Consider the following 18,129-nt stretch of genomic DNA (forward strand, 5'->3'; position numbering starts at 1 on the left):
CGATCCCATACCCCACCTCCCCTCAAGAATCATCTATAAACTCGTCTATCTAATAAATGGTCCAATGGATTTCATTTTTCAAATGTAATTGACCAATTAAAATTAATGAAGCAAATTGTAATTGAATCCGAAAAGAGTGATTTTTCACTCTGGGTTAGAAACTCCAACACCGAAGATGTCACAAAGACCAAAGCAGGCGCTGACAGGTAAATAATTGTTTGTTTATTTTTACATGAAAATATCACTGAAGTACACATACTTGTAAAATGTTACGTAAAATCATGATTTAGTGGGAAAAGAACAAGGAGTAAAATGTTCACATTCATGTAAAATCTGCTTCTTTAAAAAACTAAAAAAAAAAAAAAAAAAAAAAAAAAAAAAAATAACTGTGCATACATGTGCGTGCACATGTACAGTAATCATGATACAAATTGTTCTGGTTAAGACACTAAGTCTTAGTTACAAAGTAGAAAAGGTAAAAAGGTACAATGTACTTTCTTGTCAATCATAACATCACGTGATTCATTCATGCTTGGCTGAACAAAGCAGTCCCAGAGAGCAATCCTGGGGACTGCTGGGACCGTTGGGATTGATGGGACTGCTGGGACCGTTGGGATTGATGGGACTGCTTTCTAGAGCAGTCCCAGAGCAGTCCCACTTTTTGAGAGAGCAGTCCCAGAACAATCCCCGGAACTGCTTTCTGGGACTGCTTGGGTGTCAGGTTGTGTCTGGTTGGTAGTGTACATGTACTTGTGTAAAATTGAAGTCCCTAGAAATTATAGTAATTGTAGTTTATTTTACTTATGCTTTATAGTAAATTGAATAGATTGTGGTAAAGTTTAAGTAAGCAACATATAAGGAACGCTGCTATTGTCGTCTTTAGTATGATTATTTATAGATTATAGTTTTTATTTCAGTGATTTACCTCACTCGCTCACTCGCTCATTTGAGTCATTCATACTCTATCCATTCATTCATTCATTCATTCAACCCACTCCTGCGTAATAAATGTGGAAAAATTCACTGTGTTGTAACTATACGTGAGGTTTAGCTAGCTGTTTAGACATCATAATCTGTGAATAGTTTCAGTTCACTAATAGTAGATGGATTTAATAAGTTTAGAAAGATTTGTTAAGTTCATCTAAAAATCAAAGGTGAAAAATCGTTTGAATTTGTTCTTTAAAATTGATATTTAGCTGTTGATATTCCAGCGACACGTGAACGGCATCATTATGCTGGTTCCCTGGTGATGTTGGGAAAAAAATACTCTAGTTTGTTTGTAAGCAACTGACCTTCACATACATTTGATAATTAAATCATCGGTGGAAACTTTGAAATGGTCCAAAACGCAATCAGAAACAGAAAATTCTCATGGAGTTAGATTTTCAAAAATAAATGAAATGGAATGTATAGTGTATATATATAAATACCTGATCTGTATTGCATTTCGTTTAGACGAGGAGTGGATGAAAATAATGATCTCTTGTTTTACATTCACTGTGGATCAAGTAAAGAGGTATAGTGCATTTGCTGACAAAACGGCCGACTCAGAAATCTAAATGGAAAACACCGGTTTCTAATAATAGACTGACGTGTTATACATGTATTTAAATATAAGGCCGACGTTTTTTATGTTTCGTTAACCAAGGTAAATAACTGCCGTAGTTTAGCATTACTGACATTTATATGAGTCATTCTTTAATCAATAAACCATTTTCTTATTTGGAATGATGGACAGTACAACATTTTCATAGGTGCATTTATATTACACAACAATCCTTTTACATATGGCGTTACTTAAGTCACTGTCTTTTTCTGACATAGCTGCAGCACCTTTAATAGATTTCATCAGTTCGGTTGCCTTTGGTTGATAATTCGGGTGTTTAGTTTTGAACATGTTAGTGTAAACAAACGGAACTACAGTGATCTCGGAATAAATTCCCTTTCTTTAAGTCGTAACTTGCAAATATTGGAAGTTATGATGAAAATGAATAATGTTTATTATAATATATGTATTACATTTATAACACACACACACACCCTCTCAAGAAACGAACCCAAAAAATGAAAAGCAACAAAAAAAAAAAAAAAAAAAAAAAAAAAAAAAAAAAAAAAAATTGGGAAAATATTGGACTTGAACTCGGAATGTATGGTTTTAGTGTAAGATTACCGAGCACCTAAACCATTAGGCCATCCAGGCATATAAGTTTAAAGGTTTAACGTTTGACAGGCTACTAAGTCTCAAAGTAAATTTTGAGAACGATTTTTTCATATTTTATCCATTTTCAACAAGAAGGCCACCTTAAACCAAATTTCCTCAAATGGACTTATGTACAGTCTTAGTCAATTAAAACAATTTCAGTGTTTATTTCTGGTTTAGGGTGGCCTTTTGCAACAGTTTGCCATTTTTATGCCCATTACGTTACATCTACTATATACTCTATATAGGCACGGTGATGTTTATGCTTATCAAATAAAGATACTATCAACATATAGATATCTTTATTAAGTAATTTGGGTTAACACAAGTATAAACTGACATTGTATAGCAGAATATTTGTAAAAAATGATATTCAAGAAAAAAGTATTTGTGAAGGCGAAATTGCATACGAAGTGTGCTATACTCCATTACAAACAATTTCGTGTTATCATTTTCCAAAAACCAAACTATGTCAAGTATATACAGAGAGGCATTCAATCACTATTGGCACTGCGTGATGGAATTCCGTAATGACGTTTCTCATTTTGAAACAATAAAATAACATGATATCGAGGTCAACGTTATAAAAGTTGCCAGCAAATTTAATTCAGAAATCATATATTCTCTGTAATAAGTTTGGAATATTTTGTCTTGTTTTCCCTTATTTTGATGACTTGGATTCAAATCCGGTTTATCTTAATATATTCGCTTTTAATTTTTTTCCTTGCTCTTATCCGCTAGTTTTGGTTTATTCTGATATTTGTTTTTCAACTGAATGTGTCTCCTCAGTTTTCTTCAACTTCTTTACATAATGTGTTTGTATAAACTCGTGTATTCCACATTTGTACATAAAATTATGAATAGCAAAACACTGTATTTATTTATGACACTTTATCTAGCGCTATTCTTACTTTTAAAAGGTGAAGATAACGAACAATCTCATAACTCCTATAAACAATACAAAATAGATAGTTTGGCAAACACGGACCCCTGGACACACCAGATATGGGATCAGGTGCCTAGGAGGAGTAGGCATCCCCTATCGACCGGTCACACCCGCTGCAGGCCCTATATCTTGATCACTAATAACATTGATCAATACGCAATCATCGAACTTTTTTGTGTCACTAGAAATTATAAAAGCTGTAATTACGTGACTGGAGTTTTAAGTTTGTCAAAATTATGTTTGATAACCTAGCTGTCCATTGAATTAAATATTACAGTTTACCTGATCAAGGTATACGGCTCACGACGGGTATGTAGAGGACAAGCTTACATTTGGATTAAAAGACATCAGACATCATTCATTCCAGTGATAGTTTTTATTTGAAAATTAGGTCATCATAATTATCATACAATTAGTGAAATGCGGACTTTAAACAAAGCTGATTTCATTTGAAAATGAAAAACCGTTGATTTCAATAGAAATTCTAACAGACTGTTGGAAGATATAATCACCACAGATTACATGGATATTGTCAATATTCTCTGATGCATTTTATCACAGGATTAAAGAGTAAATATAACATGACAAATGGCACCAGGAATCAAGTATCATTTAGTTTATGAATAAGTACATGTAATGGAAAAACCAAAGTTTCTCCATAGTTATAGACAGAAGTTCCAAACACGTCTTCGAGTTACATTCATTAGGTATGCATGACCAGTGGTCCAATAAACGACATTGAAAAACACACAAAAAAGGATATATATCCTGGGCACATCCATAGTCGATATGTTATAAATATACTGAAGCTTAAATCGAAAACACGTAACCTTAAATTGGAGAGGAGATCAATCAATATACGCACTCACATTGCTATGTAGGTTTCTATCAAAATCACGATGACCTATCAGCAGTGTAAAATTCATCTAGGGTGTTTACATGCATGATTTTTAAAAAAGTTATTCCCCTTATTAGATTGGTATGTACGGAGACGTGTCCATGAGGTAGTACATGTACGAGTAGACGTAATCTATTGTTTTTATATTATAACACAGCTTTTTATTAGCATCAAACAATTCATATTGTACTATTTCTATTAGCATCAAACAATTCATATTGTACTATTTCTATTAGCATCAAACAATTCATATTGTACTATTTCTATTAGCATCAAACAATTCATATTGTACTATTTCTATTAGCATCAAACAATTCATATTGTACTATTTCTATTAGCATCAAACAATTCATATTGTACTATTTCTATTAGCATCAAACAATTCATATTGTACTATTTCTATTAGCATCAAACAATTCATATTGTACTATTTCTATTAGCATCAAACAATTCATATTGTACTATTTCAGTCTATTTTTAAAAATGTTGTTTGAAAAGTCTGTATTTTACTACGCTGTGTATACATCAGCTACAATCGTTTAGCCCCTTTTGCACTCTACGCATCTGACTTGATTTTGACAAGTAACATAAGCAAACAATTATGCAATTTTGGAGAAAATAAAGTTTCAAGGATTAAAACGAAGTAGCAAAATTGCAATTCAAAACAAAGTAAAAGAAAATAATCCCATCGTTTAGTTGCAAAGCAATATAATAAATTACATATCTTTTACACTTTCGAACACCAGAGTCAAATAAACCTTTTATACACGGAAAATAAACTTCAAAAAATTTGAATTCATTTCACATAACTAATTTTTAATACATTCCTTAAACGTTAACCATTTTCAGCTGGGGTGTTTGGCATTTTAAGGAATTCCATGGTAATCGCAGAGGGTGTCTGTGGCCTCTTTTCCGAGTGTGCTTTTTCAGTGTGTGGTCCGGGGTTGATTGAATCGTATTGAGGGGGTGGTGAGAGAGGGCGGCCATGCTGGACTGGTGGCTGGCCACACTCTACAGTATCAGATCCAGGGAACGATGGGCTAAGAATGGAAACACGGTGATTAAATTAAAATATGATTTCTATTTTTCTATATTTCGTTACAAGTTTGAACGGATTCATTCCACCCAAACCTGTTTTGATTTAATCGATTGTATTTGTTTCCGAAATCATTCTAATTCTTTTTAACTAAACGTGATTCACAATTTTGCTGTTCCCAAATCAAAGATATACATGCGCTTTATCACACCATGAAAGCTACATCGGCAAACATTTTGGTTGGTTCAAATCTTTGCAAGCCAAATATTTCGGTCCTCTGGGCTCCCCACAAATCCTGGGCAGATTACACTACTTAAAATGGTAAGTCACCTGTCATTCATTTAACAATAGATCTCAGGTGGAGTGACATCTGCAGAGACTATGATCTGGAGCGACCCCAGAGAGGTGTTTTGATAGCAATCACAGTCAATTAGTACAGGCATTCTTTAGATCTTGTGGAAGTCCAGTATACCAGAGTTTTGATACCATGGACCTGTCCACAACTGCTATTTTCTCGCAATTATTAACAATGCAATTTTAATATAATTGTATTCTTTTCTCCTCTATATACATGTATTATAAATTTCACAATCAGAAATCAAACAATACTTTGCGCATTCATTTCTAAAATTTGTGACTTACTGAAATAAGTTATATTATCAATTTATGATAGCTCTATATTTATAAAAGAAATTATTCATTCAGCCAATGAATGAGAGTAAGAGAGAGATAGAGAAAAAAAGGAGTGGTGGGTGTAGACTGTGTGTCAACTACCGTTAATGATACAACCATTATACAAACACTATATCACCACTGAAACTCTGCAGACGCCCCTGAGACATGTCCTGTGCATATCAAAAGTATACATAACACCCTGATCTTTTGGCCAGGTAAATTCCAGGTAAATAACAATGACCATAGATGATCTCCGCTCACATCCAGTGATCCGTGAAGAAACCGTACGGTATCATTTTGAGGTTTTTAAACTGTGACTAGCGAAAGTTCAAATCTTAACTTTATAATTCAGTCGATCGGGTAACGGTTTTCATAATAGCGTTCCTCAGATGAGTGGGTATTAACAAATTCCATTTAATGTTGAAATGTCGATGTTTCTTTGGAATAATGTAAGTCATATTTCTAACGCATTTCTTGCATAGTGGATGTTTTCTCTGCTTAAGTGTGTTTTCAAGATCATAGTAAATTTTCTTCAACTTATTTAACCTGTAAAATTACAGCACATAATGGGACAAACTGTCATCTTGACACGGACTGTAATTCAGACTCGGAAAATATTACCATACGGTATTTTGTTGTACATAACTGACACAGGTCTATTAAAAGGATCAATCAAGAAAGAGTTGATAAATACACTTGCTGATATTCGTATTTCTTGTGAGTGAAAGCTACGTTAAATGCATGATTCTAAAGATGATCCTTGGAAACAATAAAACATTGGACGCAGTTTTAGGGGCGTAATCTGGCAAGGGCTTGCGGGGAGCGGAGTGGACAAATATCCTTGGCTTACGAACATTGTCTGTTTACGACTCGGCATCAGGTGAGACGGTAACAATTTACAATTATCACAACTGATGTAACTGCATGCTTTTTTGTTTTTGAATGAGTTTCAAACTTAAAAACTCGTTTGAAGCTATATATTAAAACCTAAACCACACTGTGAACAAGTCATGAAGCGTACACATTTGATGTGCAGTATGTACATACTTTTATGAAAACCTTTGTCGAATACTAATATTATTCTAGATTTCTCAACAATGCGATATGTGTAACTAAAATAAATACACTGGTGTACAAAAAATGGCAAGGGAATGAGAAAGAAGAAAATACTGACACAAGTATTACTATGAATGTTTACCTAGGCCTGGAATTGGGCCGCAGTTTCATAAACAGTAGCATGCTGACAATGATCAGGATTAGGGCAAGGAGAACACAGGGTGCAACCATAAGGCCGAGAGGTACATCTGTAATGTAAAAGTACTAGTCACTACACATAAAATGTCCACAGAAGTATCTATATAGAAACCAGAGATGGGGCGATTACATTGTAAATGTAATTGATTACGATTACGATTACTTTGAAAATCTATGATTACGATTACGATTACGATTAGACATATTTTGAAAGTAATTGATTACAATTACGATTAATGTGAAAAGTAATCATGATTACATGCTTTTGAAGTATTAGTATAAACAAATCCACAGTAAAGATGAAAGATGCTAATTAACAATAGAGCACAGTATAGTGAACTACTAATTAGGAGTGAGCTCATACTCGTTAAGTAACAATAGATCAATGAGATCAATGAGATGTACAGTAAATGATACAGGGTATACTAGTTCAGATTATTAAGTTTAATTTAAACAGATTTAGACCTTAGTTGCTATTGAATACATGCAAATACTGTAAGTATAATATCATATAGATATGGATAAATCTTATGATGGCACACATAACATACATAAGCTCTAACTGTTATCTATTAAATAATTATTTTAATATAAATATAAAGTAATCATTGTAATCATTATTGTAATCATAAAGTACGATTACTTTGCCAAAGTAATTGATTACGATTACGATTACTTTGCTTTAAAAACAAATGTAATCAATTACGATTACGATTACTTAAAAAAATGTAATCGATTGTAATCAATTACGATTACTGATTACGATTACCCCCATCTCTGATAGAAACATATATTCACACATTAGAATTTGTTATATCCATCAAAAAACGATATGATGTTATTGGTTTCGATAATCTTCACCTACCCTCTTCTATATCAACATTGGGTATGGGTGTTGTTCTAGGCTTTGTCCCTCCGCCTACTGGATGCTGTGAACTCTGACCTCCAGAGGGCATCGTGGTGATGGGTCCGGCATCAGTCGATGTTTCAGATGTGGTGGAATCCGAACAAGAAGTCTACAGTGTACCATTATATAGAATATTCATATGTATTCCGATTTATCAAATGCTTTAATTTCTCGTCTTTTAGATATATCTCTGATAAACATTCCGCAAAAGTTTGGAATTTTTAAAAATGTATCTACCAGTAAATATTAGGAAATGAAGCAAGGTATGCACGACAGGTTTGAAAAATTTGATTTAGTACAGATGGAAGACGCATTACAGAGGGATGAAGGAGGAAAAGGGACAAAAATCAATATATGCACCCAAGGGTGTATGAGCCGAGTTGCATGGGATACATTGTAAAGTCAGGAATGATGTGACATAGTTATAATTCTGAATATTCGGATTTAATTTTTTAGAGTTGACCTTGACCTTTGACCTTTTTTCTCTCTCCAAAACTAATAGGAGTCTTCCGTACCTGGTACCCAACAATATATCAAAGTTTCATTTGATTAGATTGTAAACTTTTCGAGTTATCATCCGGAAACCAATTGTTGACGTCCGCCAGCCCACCCGTCCGCCCGTCCGCATCACCAAACCAATAACAGAGTTCAACTTTGTTGCAACGCGGCTAGAAATAACGGGGATTTGTGTACATGTACAGGTAATTGAGGCTGTAAGTACTGGGACATTGAGAAGAATTTTTAGCTGTAAAACTTTCTTGTCAACTTGTAGTTAGGAACAAGATGTCGTCTGCATGACCGCCCTCTAGTTTCACTATTTCTATGATGTCTTCTCTTGTAAATAAATATATCTGTTCGTGTGAACAAAGTTATTTTTTTCTTTACCACAGAATGTTTTGAGCTCAGTGTACTTGAAATTAGTGAAGTATTCTTATTTAGTCGAATGTGCGAAAAACCTGAGAACATTGACTTTCTGACTCAAAACGGAGTATACCATTTAGGAATCTGTTGAATATTCTAAAATAGAATCGTGACAATTACCGTTAAGTTGCATTCAAGGGTCACAGCACTACAGATGTAACATTCGTCATTGAATATAACAAGTGGCATGGTATCCCCAAAGTTTGTTCCGTCATAGGACAAGCTAATATCAAAGCCACTGCCAAAGAGGGAAGCTGATCGTTTTCTTCGAGAACTCGTTGGAAAATCGGCTTTTATAATAGTGGAGCTTACGTATGTTGCCTGAGTAGTGTGTGTCGAGATAGGGGATGACTTTCCTGAACCTGTTATCTGAAAATGAAGTCATGATAACTTTTAAATGTAAAGAGTCCAATAATTTGTATTAAATTTGGTAAAGACTGATAATGAAAGTCTAATTGCTATTAGAATAGGAACAATTTATACCTCAAAAAGCACAAATTTAACATGGACAACGTCAGACTGAAAATATCCGTAAATGTTTGTTTTGGCGCATGCCCTTTTATTAGATTTGCACAGTCCTTTTTCCGGTAACGTGGTGTTGACAGGTGGGGATGCTTTTGCATGTGAACAATCGACGCCAACAAAGGAACTACTACAAATGCATACACCTGTGAAATTTTCAAAAAAGTTTGATATTGATAACGTATATCCTCTTTAGAGATAACAATCTGAGATGAATTTATACTTTGTCAATATTTATGTGCCATTTTTATCAACGCTTTTTATGCTTTATTTATTCTGATGATTTCTGAAATCTGGTGAGAACGCTTTATCAAATTGTGAACACTGAATTTCTTAGAATAGTCAAAAGCGCAGTTCTATTCTCTGTGCATGATTTTACACAACCTATGTAAGCCCCAGTAGTGTTGCATACCTGCGCTACAGACACCATTGGCTGAGCAGTTTTCTGGACAGACCATTTTCCCGATTATGTCGATCACTGATTCTGATTGCGTACCATTTGTTGTATAGAAAACCTCATATTTCTTTATTTGCTCAAAACAAACGCGGTTAAGTGATTCAACGGTGTAGCTGACAAATTCTGTTGTCCCAGCATCCTTGAAAGAAAACAACAACATATTTTGAGGTTGGTTTGTTTCAGTGAATATCTATGATCAGGTCATCAAGATATCGGTGAATGTTAGCGGTCCACAAGATGCTTACTCCTACTAGGCATCTGATCAAATATCATGTTGACCATCCCTAATAAAAAAAATCTATGAATAAATCTTACTTATTTGCTATGTATCTTGATTTTCATGACAAAATGTTTGACAATTTTAGAGATAAGTATTTTTCAATTATTCTTAAATAATTAGCATGCCATTCTGCAGCAAAACAAAATGACTTGTCTCCAATGGAATCAGCGACTAGCATGACGATAACTGCATATATGTTAAACAAGTCCCCCTTTCTTATGTTTTGTCAGTATTAATCAGACTTACCCGTATGTCTAGGATACAGTCTTCTACCGCCCCGTTGGTTTTGTTCTCCATGGCGATGTATTTCTGGCATTCTACTACAGCTTGATTACCGAATATAGCATTCTCACAATGCGTACGAGCGGCCGACTCGGTCCAACCGTTCTTCCATGTTGGGGTCTTCAATCATAAGTACATACATAATGAAATTATCAAACTCTTTAATTCAATAGCTCTTTGTATTACCCTTTCCTGAAATTACTATGTTAAGTAATAAATAAATGAATAAATAAATAAAATGAATAAAAATATTTATAAAATGATATTCTTTACTTGATTCTCAAAAGTAAAATCAAGAACAAATCAGAGAAACTGAATCAAAACACAATGAGTAAGTACGGGTGGTATAAGAAATAAAACCTCACCGGGGGAGTAAAATTGAAATCGAACTGGGGATCTACTGTAAGACTCTGTGTCTCTTTGACGTCATCAGAGTCTGGGTTGATTTCACGTTTGTATCGGTGTTTGTGTCTGTCACATGTAGACGTGAAACTTTCTGACGTAGAATCCTCGGAACACACAACTGACTTTGCAGCAATGGAACAGTTTACAGTGTAGTGATTGGAGAGCGAATCTAAGTAACTAGACATTTCTGTTGCACATTCGCAATATTTCTGAAGCTCGAAGTCACTGCTATTTAATGCTGGATTTGGCCCAAAGAGACTCTCTGAAGAATTTATATCAACTCTGAAATCAAAGACAAGCAGCATTGAAATATAACGATAATACAGCATTGTTACAATAAGCGATGCAGAATGATAGAAGTTCCAATATTTGAATTGTGGATCATATGATATATTTTGATTATCCTTCGAGTTTTACGACCTTTAAAGAATCTTTTCCTAATGTATGTGTTCTGTAACGCAGAGGAGGCTATTACATATTACTTTTCACAAGATTAATACTTTTACGTATCTCGTGAGGATGCGGGTTAGAATAAATCCTCAGTACTCCTTGCTTGTTGTTGTAAGAGGCGACTAAATGGGGTGGGCCGTCGGATGAGACCGCAAAAACTTAGTCCCCGTGTCATAGCAGGTGTGGCACGATAAAGACCTCTCCTTACTAAATGTCCATAAACGCCGATCATTAACAATTTGTCTACAATAATAATGATAGTAGGGGTCTATACCATACCACCCTCTGTTTCTGTATTAGAGGGTGGTATATGATAGACCCTTACTATTATTATTGTAGACAAAATCACCGGTTCCTCTGATGAGCCACTTGCACCCGATAATTTGCCAACAGACATTTTCAATTTTCCTACATCATCAAAATAATCGTCGATAATATGTCGATAACGATCCTTAAGTGTTAAATCTTTCACTCTCAAGAAAGCAATCAAAGCTGTGGTGACGTCTCCATATGAATGAAATGTTCTCGAGGGGGCGTTAAACAATATCCAGCCAATCATTCAATCTACGTCCATGACCTCTAAAAATGTACAATTATTACCAGTTTTACCGTCTTCGATTTGGTAGGACTTCAAACCACAAACTCCAGCTAATGAATTGAGTACACCATCAAATGAGAGTTCAATTGAGTGTTGTGAATCTATTTTATCAACCTCTACAGTCTACTTAATCCGATTAATTCCATTTCTAAATACCTATTTACTTTCAATCGAGGATATTATTTAAAAACCTTATGCATTGAAATCTACCTCCAGCTGGACTGGAATACGTTTTTATCGGTGGTCGATGAGGAGGATCCCCGGGGTGTGAAGTCGTCAGTCTTGTCGTCATTAGGGTTCCCACACAGTCCATCCACATTGTTCTCATCAAATATTGAGGGTGTGATGTGGATATTATACAACCAGTTACGGCCTACCCTGTACTCCACTATTGCTCCAGTGGGTAGCGTGATCTAGGAATGTAATCAAAACCTCTCCCTGAATACTCTTCAATCTTATCCGTGCAATTCTAAATATATTTCTTACATCAATGAAGACGAGACTTTTAAAACATATGAAAAACATACTAGTATTACATTTTTGCATAAAATAATAAAGAGAGTCTTTTCATTTGTTGCAATTATGCAATACCATTCATTGAAAATAATTTTGTAAACGACAGAATGACGGATACTGGCACCTGTGATGGGTTATCTGTCCATCTGTTGTTACAAATGTGGTGTCTATTTCTAGCAATTCTTCTATTCGTGAAAGAAAAAAATCCACGTACTGAGTAAAACTGTTTCATTAACAGGAGGTTCTGTAACCACTTCGTGTAGATTTCTAGACTATCAATACCTATATTTCGTTTTGTAGACCATCATTGTGATGATACTTTTCACATATCTGTATATCTTAAAATATTATACTTTCGATTACCTTCGTCCACGGGTTCCCGATATCCACCACCATGTGTCGATTGTCACATATATGATACACGGTATCATGATGGATGAGAGGTGTGGCGTACCGGTAGGAAATCTCCTGACATGTGCGGTATACGAAGAGAGAATCCTCAAACCTGACAGCGATACCACACCCGCAGGGTCCCTGACCCAACCACCATGGCCAGGTACAGGAGGAAAACAGGGCATGGACCTGTAGTTTAAATGTCAAAAGGTATTACTGTAGAATCATTCAAATTCGTGAGAGCCAATTTTCGTGGATTGTGGAATATGTATGGGTTCGTGGGAACGTAATTTCGTGGATTTATATATCCACTTTTTTGGCACATTGTTTTTTCCTATAATAACTCTAAGACTACATTGTTATTTCGGATTTCAAACATTTCGGTTGAACATCACTGAAGAGACATTATTTGTCGAAATGCGCATCTGGTGAATCAAAATTGGTACCGTATAAGTTTTACATATTTGTAAGAAAGATAACTCTGGAATGTTTGCTTTGTCTTTATTAGTTGAGGATGTAAATTCGCGGATGAGGGGTACCTACGAATTCCACGAAAATTGAGCCACCACGAATTCCAATGATTCCACAATGATTTGAGAAACAGGGTAAATGATTATATGTACATTTGCATATTAGTCTAGTCAATCTAGCAAATAACCTCAAAGTAATTGCAACAGAAACAAACTCGATGGAATTTAATAAACAAAAGCGTGGTTAACTACATACAACAATTCGGACAAAATCGGACAATGCGAAATATTTCAAATTTTGACTTAAATGTTTAGGAAACCATCGATATTTTGTGGTGTTTACGGCACGCCGTACACGTAAAGGGGAGTGATTTAACTGTGACAGTCATCGGAATAGTAATACACGGCGATCTAAAGTGCATGTAATAAAAAACGCGATTAAACAGCTTAACAGTTGTATTAAAAGGGTGATTTTAAGACCTTCTATATACAGACAATATTGCTCAGCATCTCATATTCTTTGCCGACTTCCATTCCCGGGGAACTTTTGGAATAAAGCTTCAAAATATTTTGATTGACCCTTTACTGAATTAATTTTAATTATGAAACACAATGTTTACTTTAGAAGTTATGAATAATCAATTATCAATGAAATCTTAAAGAATTAGTGTCAATTTACAAGAGTAAAATACATTTGTTAAAAAATAAAGTATGGAAAGCCATTAGGGTTAAAAGTTTCAGTTATTTTGTATCTTCGTCATTTGAGCAAGCGTTTCGTATTAAAAACCTTTATAAGACCAAGTAAGTAAAGTAATTTTGCTTTTCGTTTTCAAATTCAGGTTTGGGGAGTCATTCATGGGTAATAATAATAATAATAATAAAACATTGATAATATAAATAATAAAAATCAATGTAAGTAAACACTTGCGCCTAGTATCATGATTTGATGTAAAATGAACAATCTTAGAATCTAGTAATTACTCTTTCTAAATAGTCTTGGGATCACGACCTACGGAACCACATCTCCTAGCAGCATGCGACCAGCGCGCTAGACCACTCGGCCATCTATTCAAGACAAAACTTGTTTTTGATGACGATGGAATTCTCGCCACGCTGGCAGACGATCATTGAAAATGGAAATGGGATAAAGTTATTCATCGTAAATTTTAGAGGATCATACAAAATGCACATTGTGTTTGAAATGTCTTTATATAAAGCACAGAAATAACAACGAACTCTGAGGTAACCATAACTGCCCTACGGGACGAGATCAATGTCGGATGAAAATTTTAATTCAATTAGTTAGGGGGAAATTCCCGTAAGTTTCTGTCATCCGACATCAATTACACTTTAGTGGAAAAAAGAAAAGACAAGCGACCGTTGAATACCACATAATAATTTAACATATTAATGAACATCTAATAGATTTAATATACACTTTCATTTATGAATAAACAATAGAAAAGGTATACAGAGTGTTATTTATAATCGTACGTTTCTTTTCTTGTTATTCGATTAGTTTCAACATTTGTCATATTAAGTTTTAAGGGGGGGGGGAGTCTTGGTGAAAACTATGAGAACTTAGTTTTTTGTGAGACATTGAACTTTTGATCTTGTCCCTAAGTGAAGAATATCGTTAAAACCAGATGTCTTTTAGGAAACGAAGTTTGTCAATCCTTGCCATTTCTACATGCATTCACAGGATGCGAAGCAACGTCAAGAATGTTCGGCATCGAAACAGTTCCTGTACTTAAAAAAGCAATGAAATGTCAAAATGTAGACAAATCGCGAACAAATTCTGAATATGATTAGTTTTTAAATGGAGGCAGGCTACTGACAAACAAGTTGATGGCGCAGGGGTTTCAACCGTCTCGTTTAAAGTCAGTATTTCGCAAATTCTATGGTCGTTATAACAATCTGCTTTGCCAGTACAACCTATCATTGGGTCAATTCTGCCTGACTTGTTTCATATCAATTGTTAGGCCGTTTTTCGCACAATGATTTTGAATAATGGTAACTCCGTTTGCCTGATCAAGATATAGGGCTCACGGCGGGTGTACCCGGTCAACAGGAGGTGTTTACTCCTCATAGGCACCTGATCCGACTTCTGGTATATCCAGGTGTCTGTGTTTGCCCACCTCTCTATTTTGTATTGTTTATAGGAGTTACGAGATTGATCACTGTTTGTTATCTTTATCTTCCTAAATGAGGATTCCATAGAGAAAAAGATATCTTCTGGTGTCGATGTCATATCGAATTTGTACGATGGAATACCATAGAGACACTTATAGGATATTTGCTTTGTGAAGTATTGTCTAACATAATATCATTTTTACAAGGTCAGTCATTGCCAATAACTACGAACTACAGTTGCAGAAGAGGAGCACTGCAAGAATTTTTCTAAGTCATAGAGTGGCCTAAAAAAAGATTAATTTGGATCCTTTGAACTGGGGCTTATCACTGCTTTCAGCAATCCTTGTATCTGTTTAAACTAAATTACAACTTGCGCCAGATAAACCTGTGAACGTTATTCGCTATAAATGCAAGGCAAATTGTGACACTAGCCGTTGTACTTTTAAAAACATGGACCGAACTGCATTTCAATTACTCAAATGATCACTTATATAATTATCAGGCACGTGGCAACAATGGCTCTACCCGCTTTTATCATTACATGCAAAGTTGATTAAATTTTACGTACAGTGGTCAATGTTTAGTCAGATTAGTTGCCCTCCCTCCTGTTTTTTTTTAAAATAGCATTGTCGTGAACTGTACACTGTGGAAGTGTAAAATTGAACTTAGAGAACAACCTTAGCTCCCCCCCCCCACCACCATCAAGGATTTTTATAACTTTGGATTAATATTTACTTGTCAATTTTCAGGCAATATTGTGAAATTATCCTCAACCCACCCCACCCCCACCCTCAATTTTTTTTTTTACGATGCTGCGTACCTGATTCATTTTGCTTTTAATTATAAGTGTCCATTGTTTTTAAAATAGATTACTTCTGAAATTCTCGGTATTAACTGCACACAAATTTGGATAGAACTAAACGTCAAATACGACTATAACCCCCATCCCTCTTTCCCAAACTCTAGAATTTGACGAAGTGCACATATTAAATATTTCTTTATAAAATCGAAGAAACTGAACCTTGTTTCGTCATGGATGTAGTACAAACTGTTAAAACTCAGCTTAATAAAGGATTTGGTAACATAAGCTTTACTATACACTGTTTGTTTTAAAATACTACATGTATTTATGTGAAACATAGGACCGGAATGGTAAGCGCGCCTCTAACTTTCGATGTAAAGGGAGTAACTGCAAAAATGTAGGTCATCTTTAACAAACTATTTTTAAAGGGACACTTGTTTTGTGTTAACAGTTTATTTCAATATATAAATTTTCATGTGGTAACTCACATATGCCTAATGGGCAAGGAAAAGTATTTTCTTCCAAAATCCAGTTTTTAACGATTTTTGTTGGAAAATGATTTCAGCCAAAAATTCGGAAAGGGAAAATAAATTTTGGTGCAGAAAAGTTTAGTTGTGCATTTGGACGTTTTATTCTTAAATTTATAAGATCAATGTCATATCTTCTATAAAAGAGTCATTTCCTATCATTTCCAGTTTTCACTATTTTTGTTTTAGAAAAAGGTAGGTTTTCCTACCTAAAATGGCATTTTTCATATATATTGCTACTAATGTATATATCTTACTTGTTCAAGAGTTTTTGAAATAAATCCTAACCTCAATTTTTTATTGGTAGCCTTAAATGTATGAAAAAATGTGGGTTTTCTTCTTAAAATTTCAATCTTTAACAATTATTTTAAAAAAAGCAAGATTGTACCCAAAACTTACAGTCAAGGAAAGAATATATTCTGCTGTCAAAAGGTTTCATCGAACATTTCAAGGTTGAAATTTGAAATATGAAACTTATTTTTACTGTATGTTACATGAAATGTACCTTTTCTTCAATTTCCGGTTTTTAGCGATTTTCATGAAAAAACACATCATTTTACCGCAAAATTCCAATTTTCCCATTGAAATACAAAAGCCGATTTTTAATATGTTGTTTGCATGTGTTTTCTTGCATGAATAATCAAAATTTCATTTCTGTTGCAATTAGTTTGAGGTTTTGCTCATGTATGGCTAGATTGACTAGACTAATATGTGTTAAATAAAATTCAACTTGATAAGTTAAAAACAGATAATTGGACATTTCAGTGGAAGAGGGCTATATCAATCAAAAATGAAACTGATATGAAAATAGGGAAATAATCGTCATCTTTCTGTACGACATGGGGATAATTCATCATCAAGTCTATGACAGTCTATAACGGTTACTTCTTACAGTTCGATCAAACATGTGTAATTTGTTTCACAAAATTTAAACCTTCATATACCAGTAGCTGGTGAACATTGTAATATGTTCTCTTTACGTTAAGGTTAAAAGTTGTTATTCACTGCAAACATTACGTTAAGAAGACCCAAATGAAAGGTGAAGATAACTAATAGTGATCAATCTCACAACTCCTATGAGCAATACAAAATAGAGAGTTGGGTAAACACGGACCCCTGCATATACCAGAACTGGGGATCAGGTGTCTAGGAGGACTAATTACACCTGTCGACCGGTCACATCCGCCGTGAGCCCTATATCTTGATCAGGTAAACGAGGCTATCCGTAGTCAAAATCAGTGCCCCAAGAACGGCCTAACTATTGGCATGAAACACGTCAGACAGCATTTGACCCAATGCTAGGTTGTATTGGCAAACTAGATCGTTATAACGACCATATAATTTGCGAAATGCTGATTTTAAAAGAGACTGTTGGAACCCTTACACCATCAACTTCTTTGTCAGTAACCTGCTTCGATTCAAAAACTGATCATACACAGAACAAGCTCTTGCGTATC

General features: G+C 34.7%; 1 protein-coding gene across 1 annotated transcript in view; it reads right to left on the reverse strand.

Annotated features, from left to right (window-relative positions):
* Positions 1 to 3,503: 3,503 nt before the first annotated feature.
* The window catches only part of LOC125655410 (von Willebrand factor D and EGF domain-containing protein-like), a 41,749-nt gene continuing 27,123 nt past the window's right edge, over positions 3,504 to 18,129 (reverse strand). Inside the window, exons 10-19 of the mRNA XM_048885680.2 lie at positions 12,711 to 12,929; positions 12,042 to 12,244; positions 10,744 to 11,065; positions 10,343 to 10,498; positions 9,772 to 9,955; positions 9,321 to 9,505; positions 8,958 to 9,206; positions 7,875 to 8,025; positions 6,954 to 7,059; positions 3,504 to 5,084 (exon numbers count right to left, since the gene is read on the reverse strand). Of these exons, the coding sequence (XP_048741637.2) occupies positions 4,880 to 5,084; positions 6,954 to 7,059; positions 7,875 to 8,025; positions 8,958 to 9,206; positions 9,321 to 9,505; positions 9,772 to 9,955; positions 10,343 to 10,498; positions 10,744 to 11,065; positions 12,042 to 12,244; positions 12,711 to 12,929 (1,980 nt within the window). The 3' untranslated portion in view covers positions 3,504 to 4,879. The remainder of the gene's footprint in view (positions 5,085 to 6,953; positions 7,060 to 7,874; positions 8,026 to 8,957; positions 9,207 to 9,320; positions 9,506 to 9,771; positions 9,956 to 10,342; positions 10,499 to 10,743; positions 11,066 to 12,041; positions 12,245 to 12,710; positions 12,930 to 18,129) is intronic.

Source organism: Ostrea edulis, chromosome 7, assembly GCF_947568905.1.
Source record: "Ostrea edulis chromosome 7, xbOstEdul1.1, whole genome shotgun sequence".
Taxonomy (NCBI): domain Eukaryota; kingdom Metazoa; phylum Mollusca; class Bivalvia; order Ostreida; family Ostreidae; genus Ostrea; species Ostrea edulis.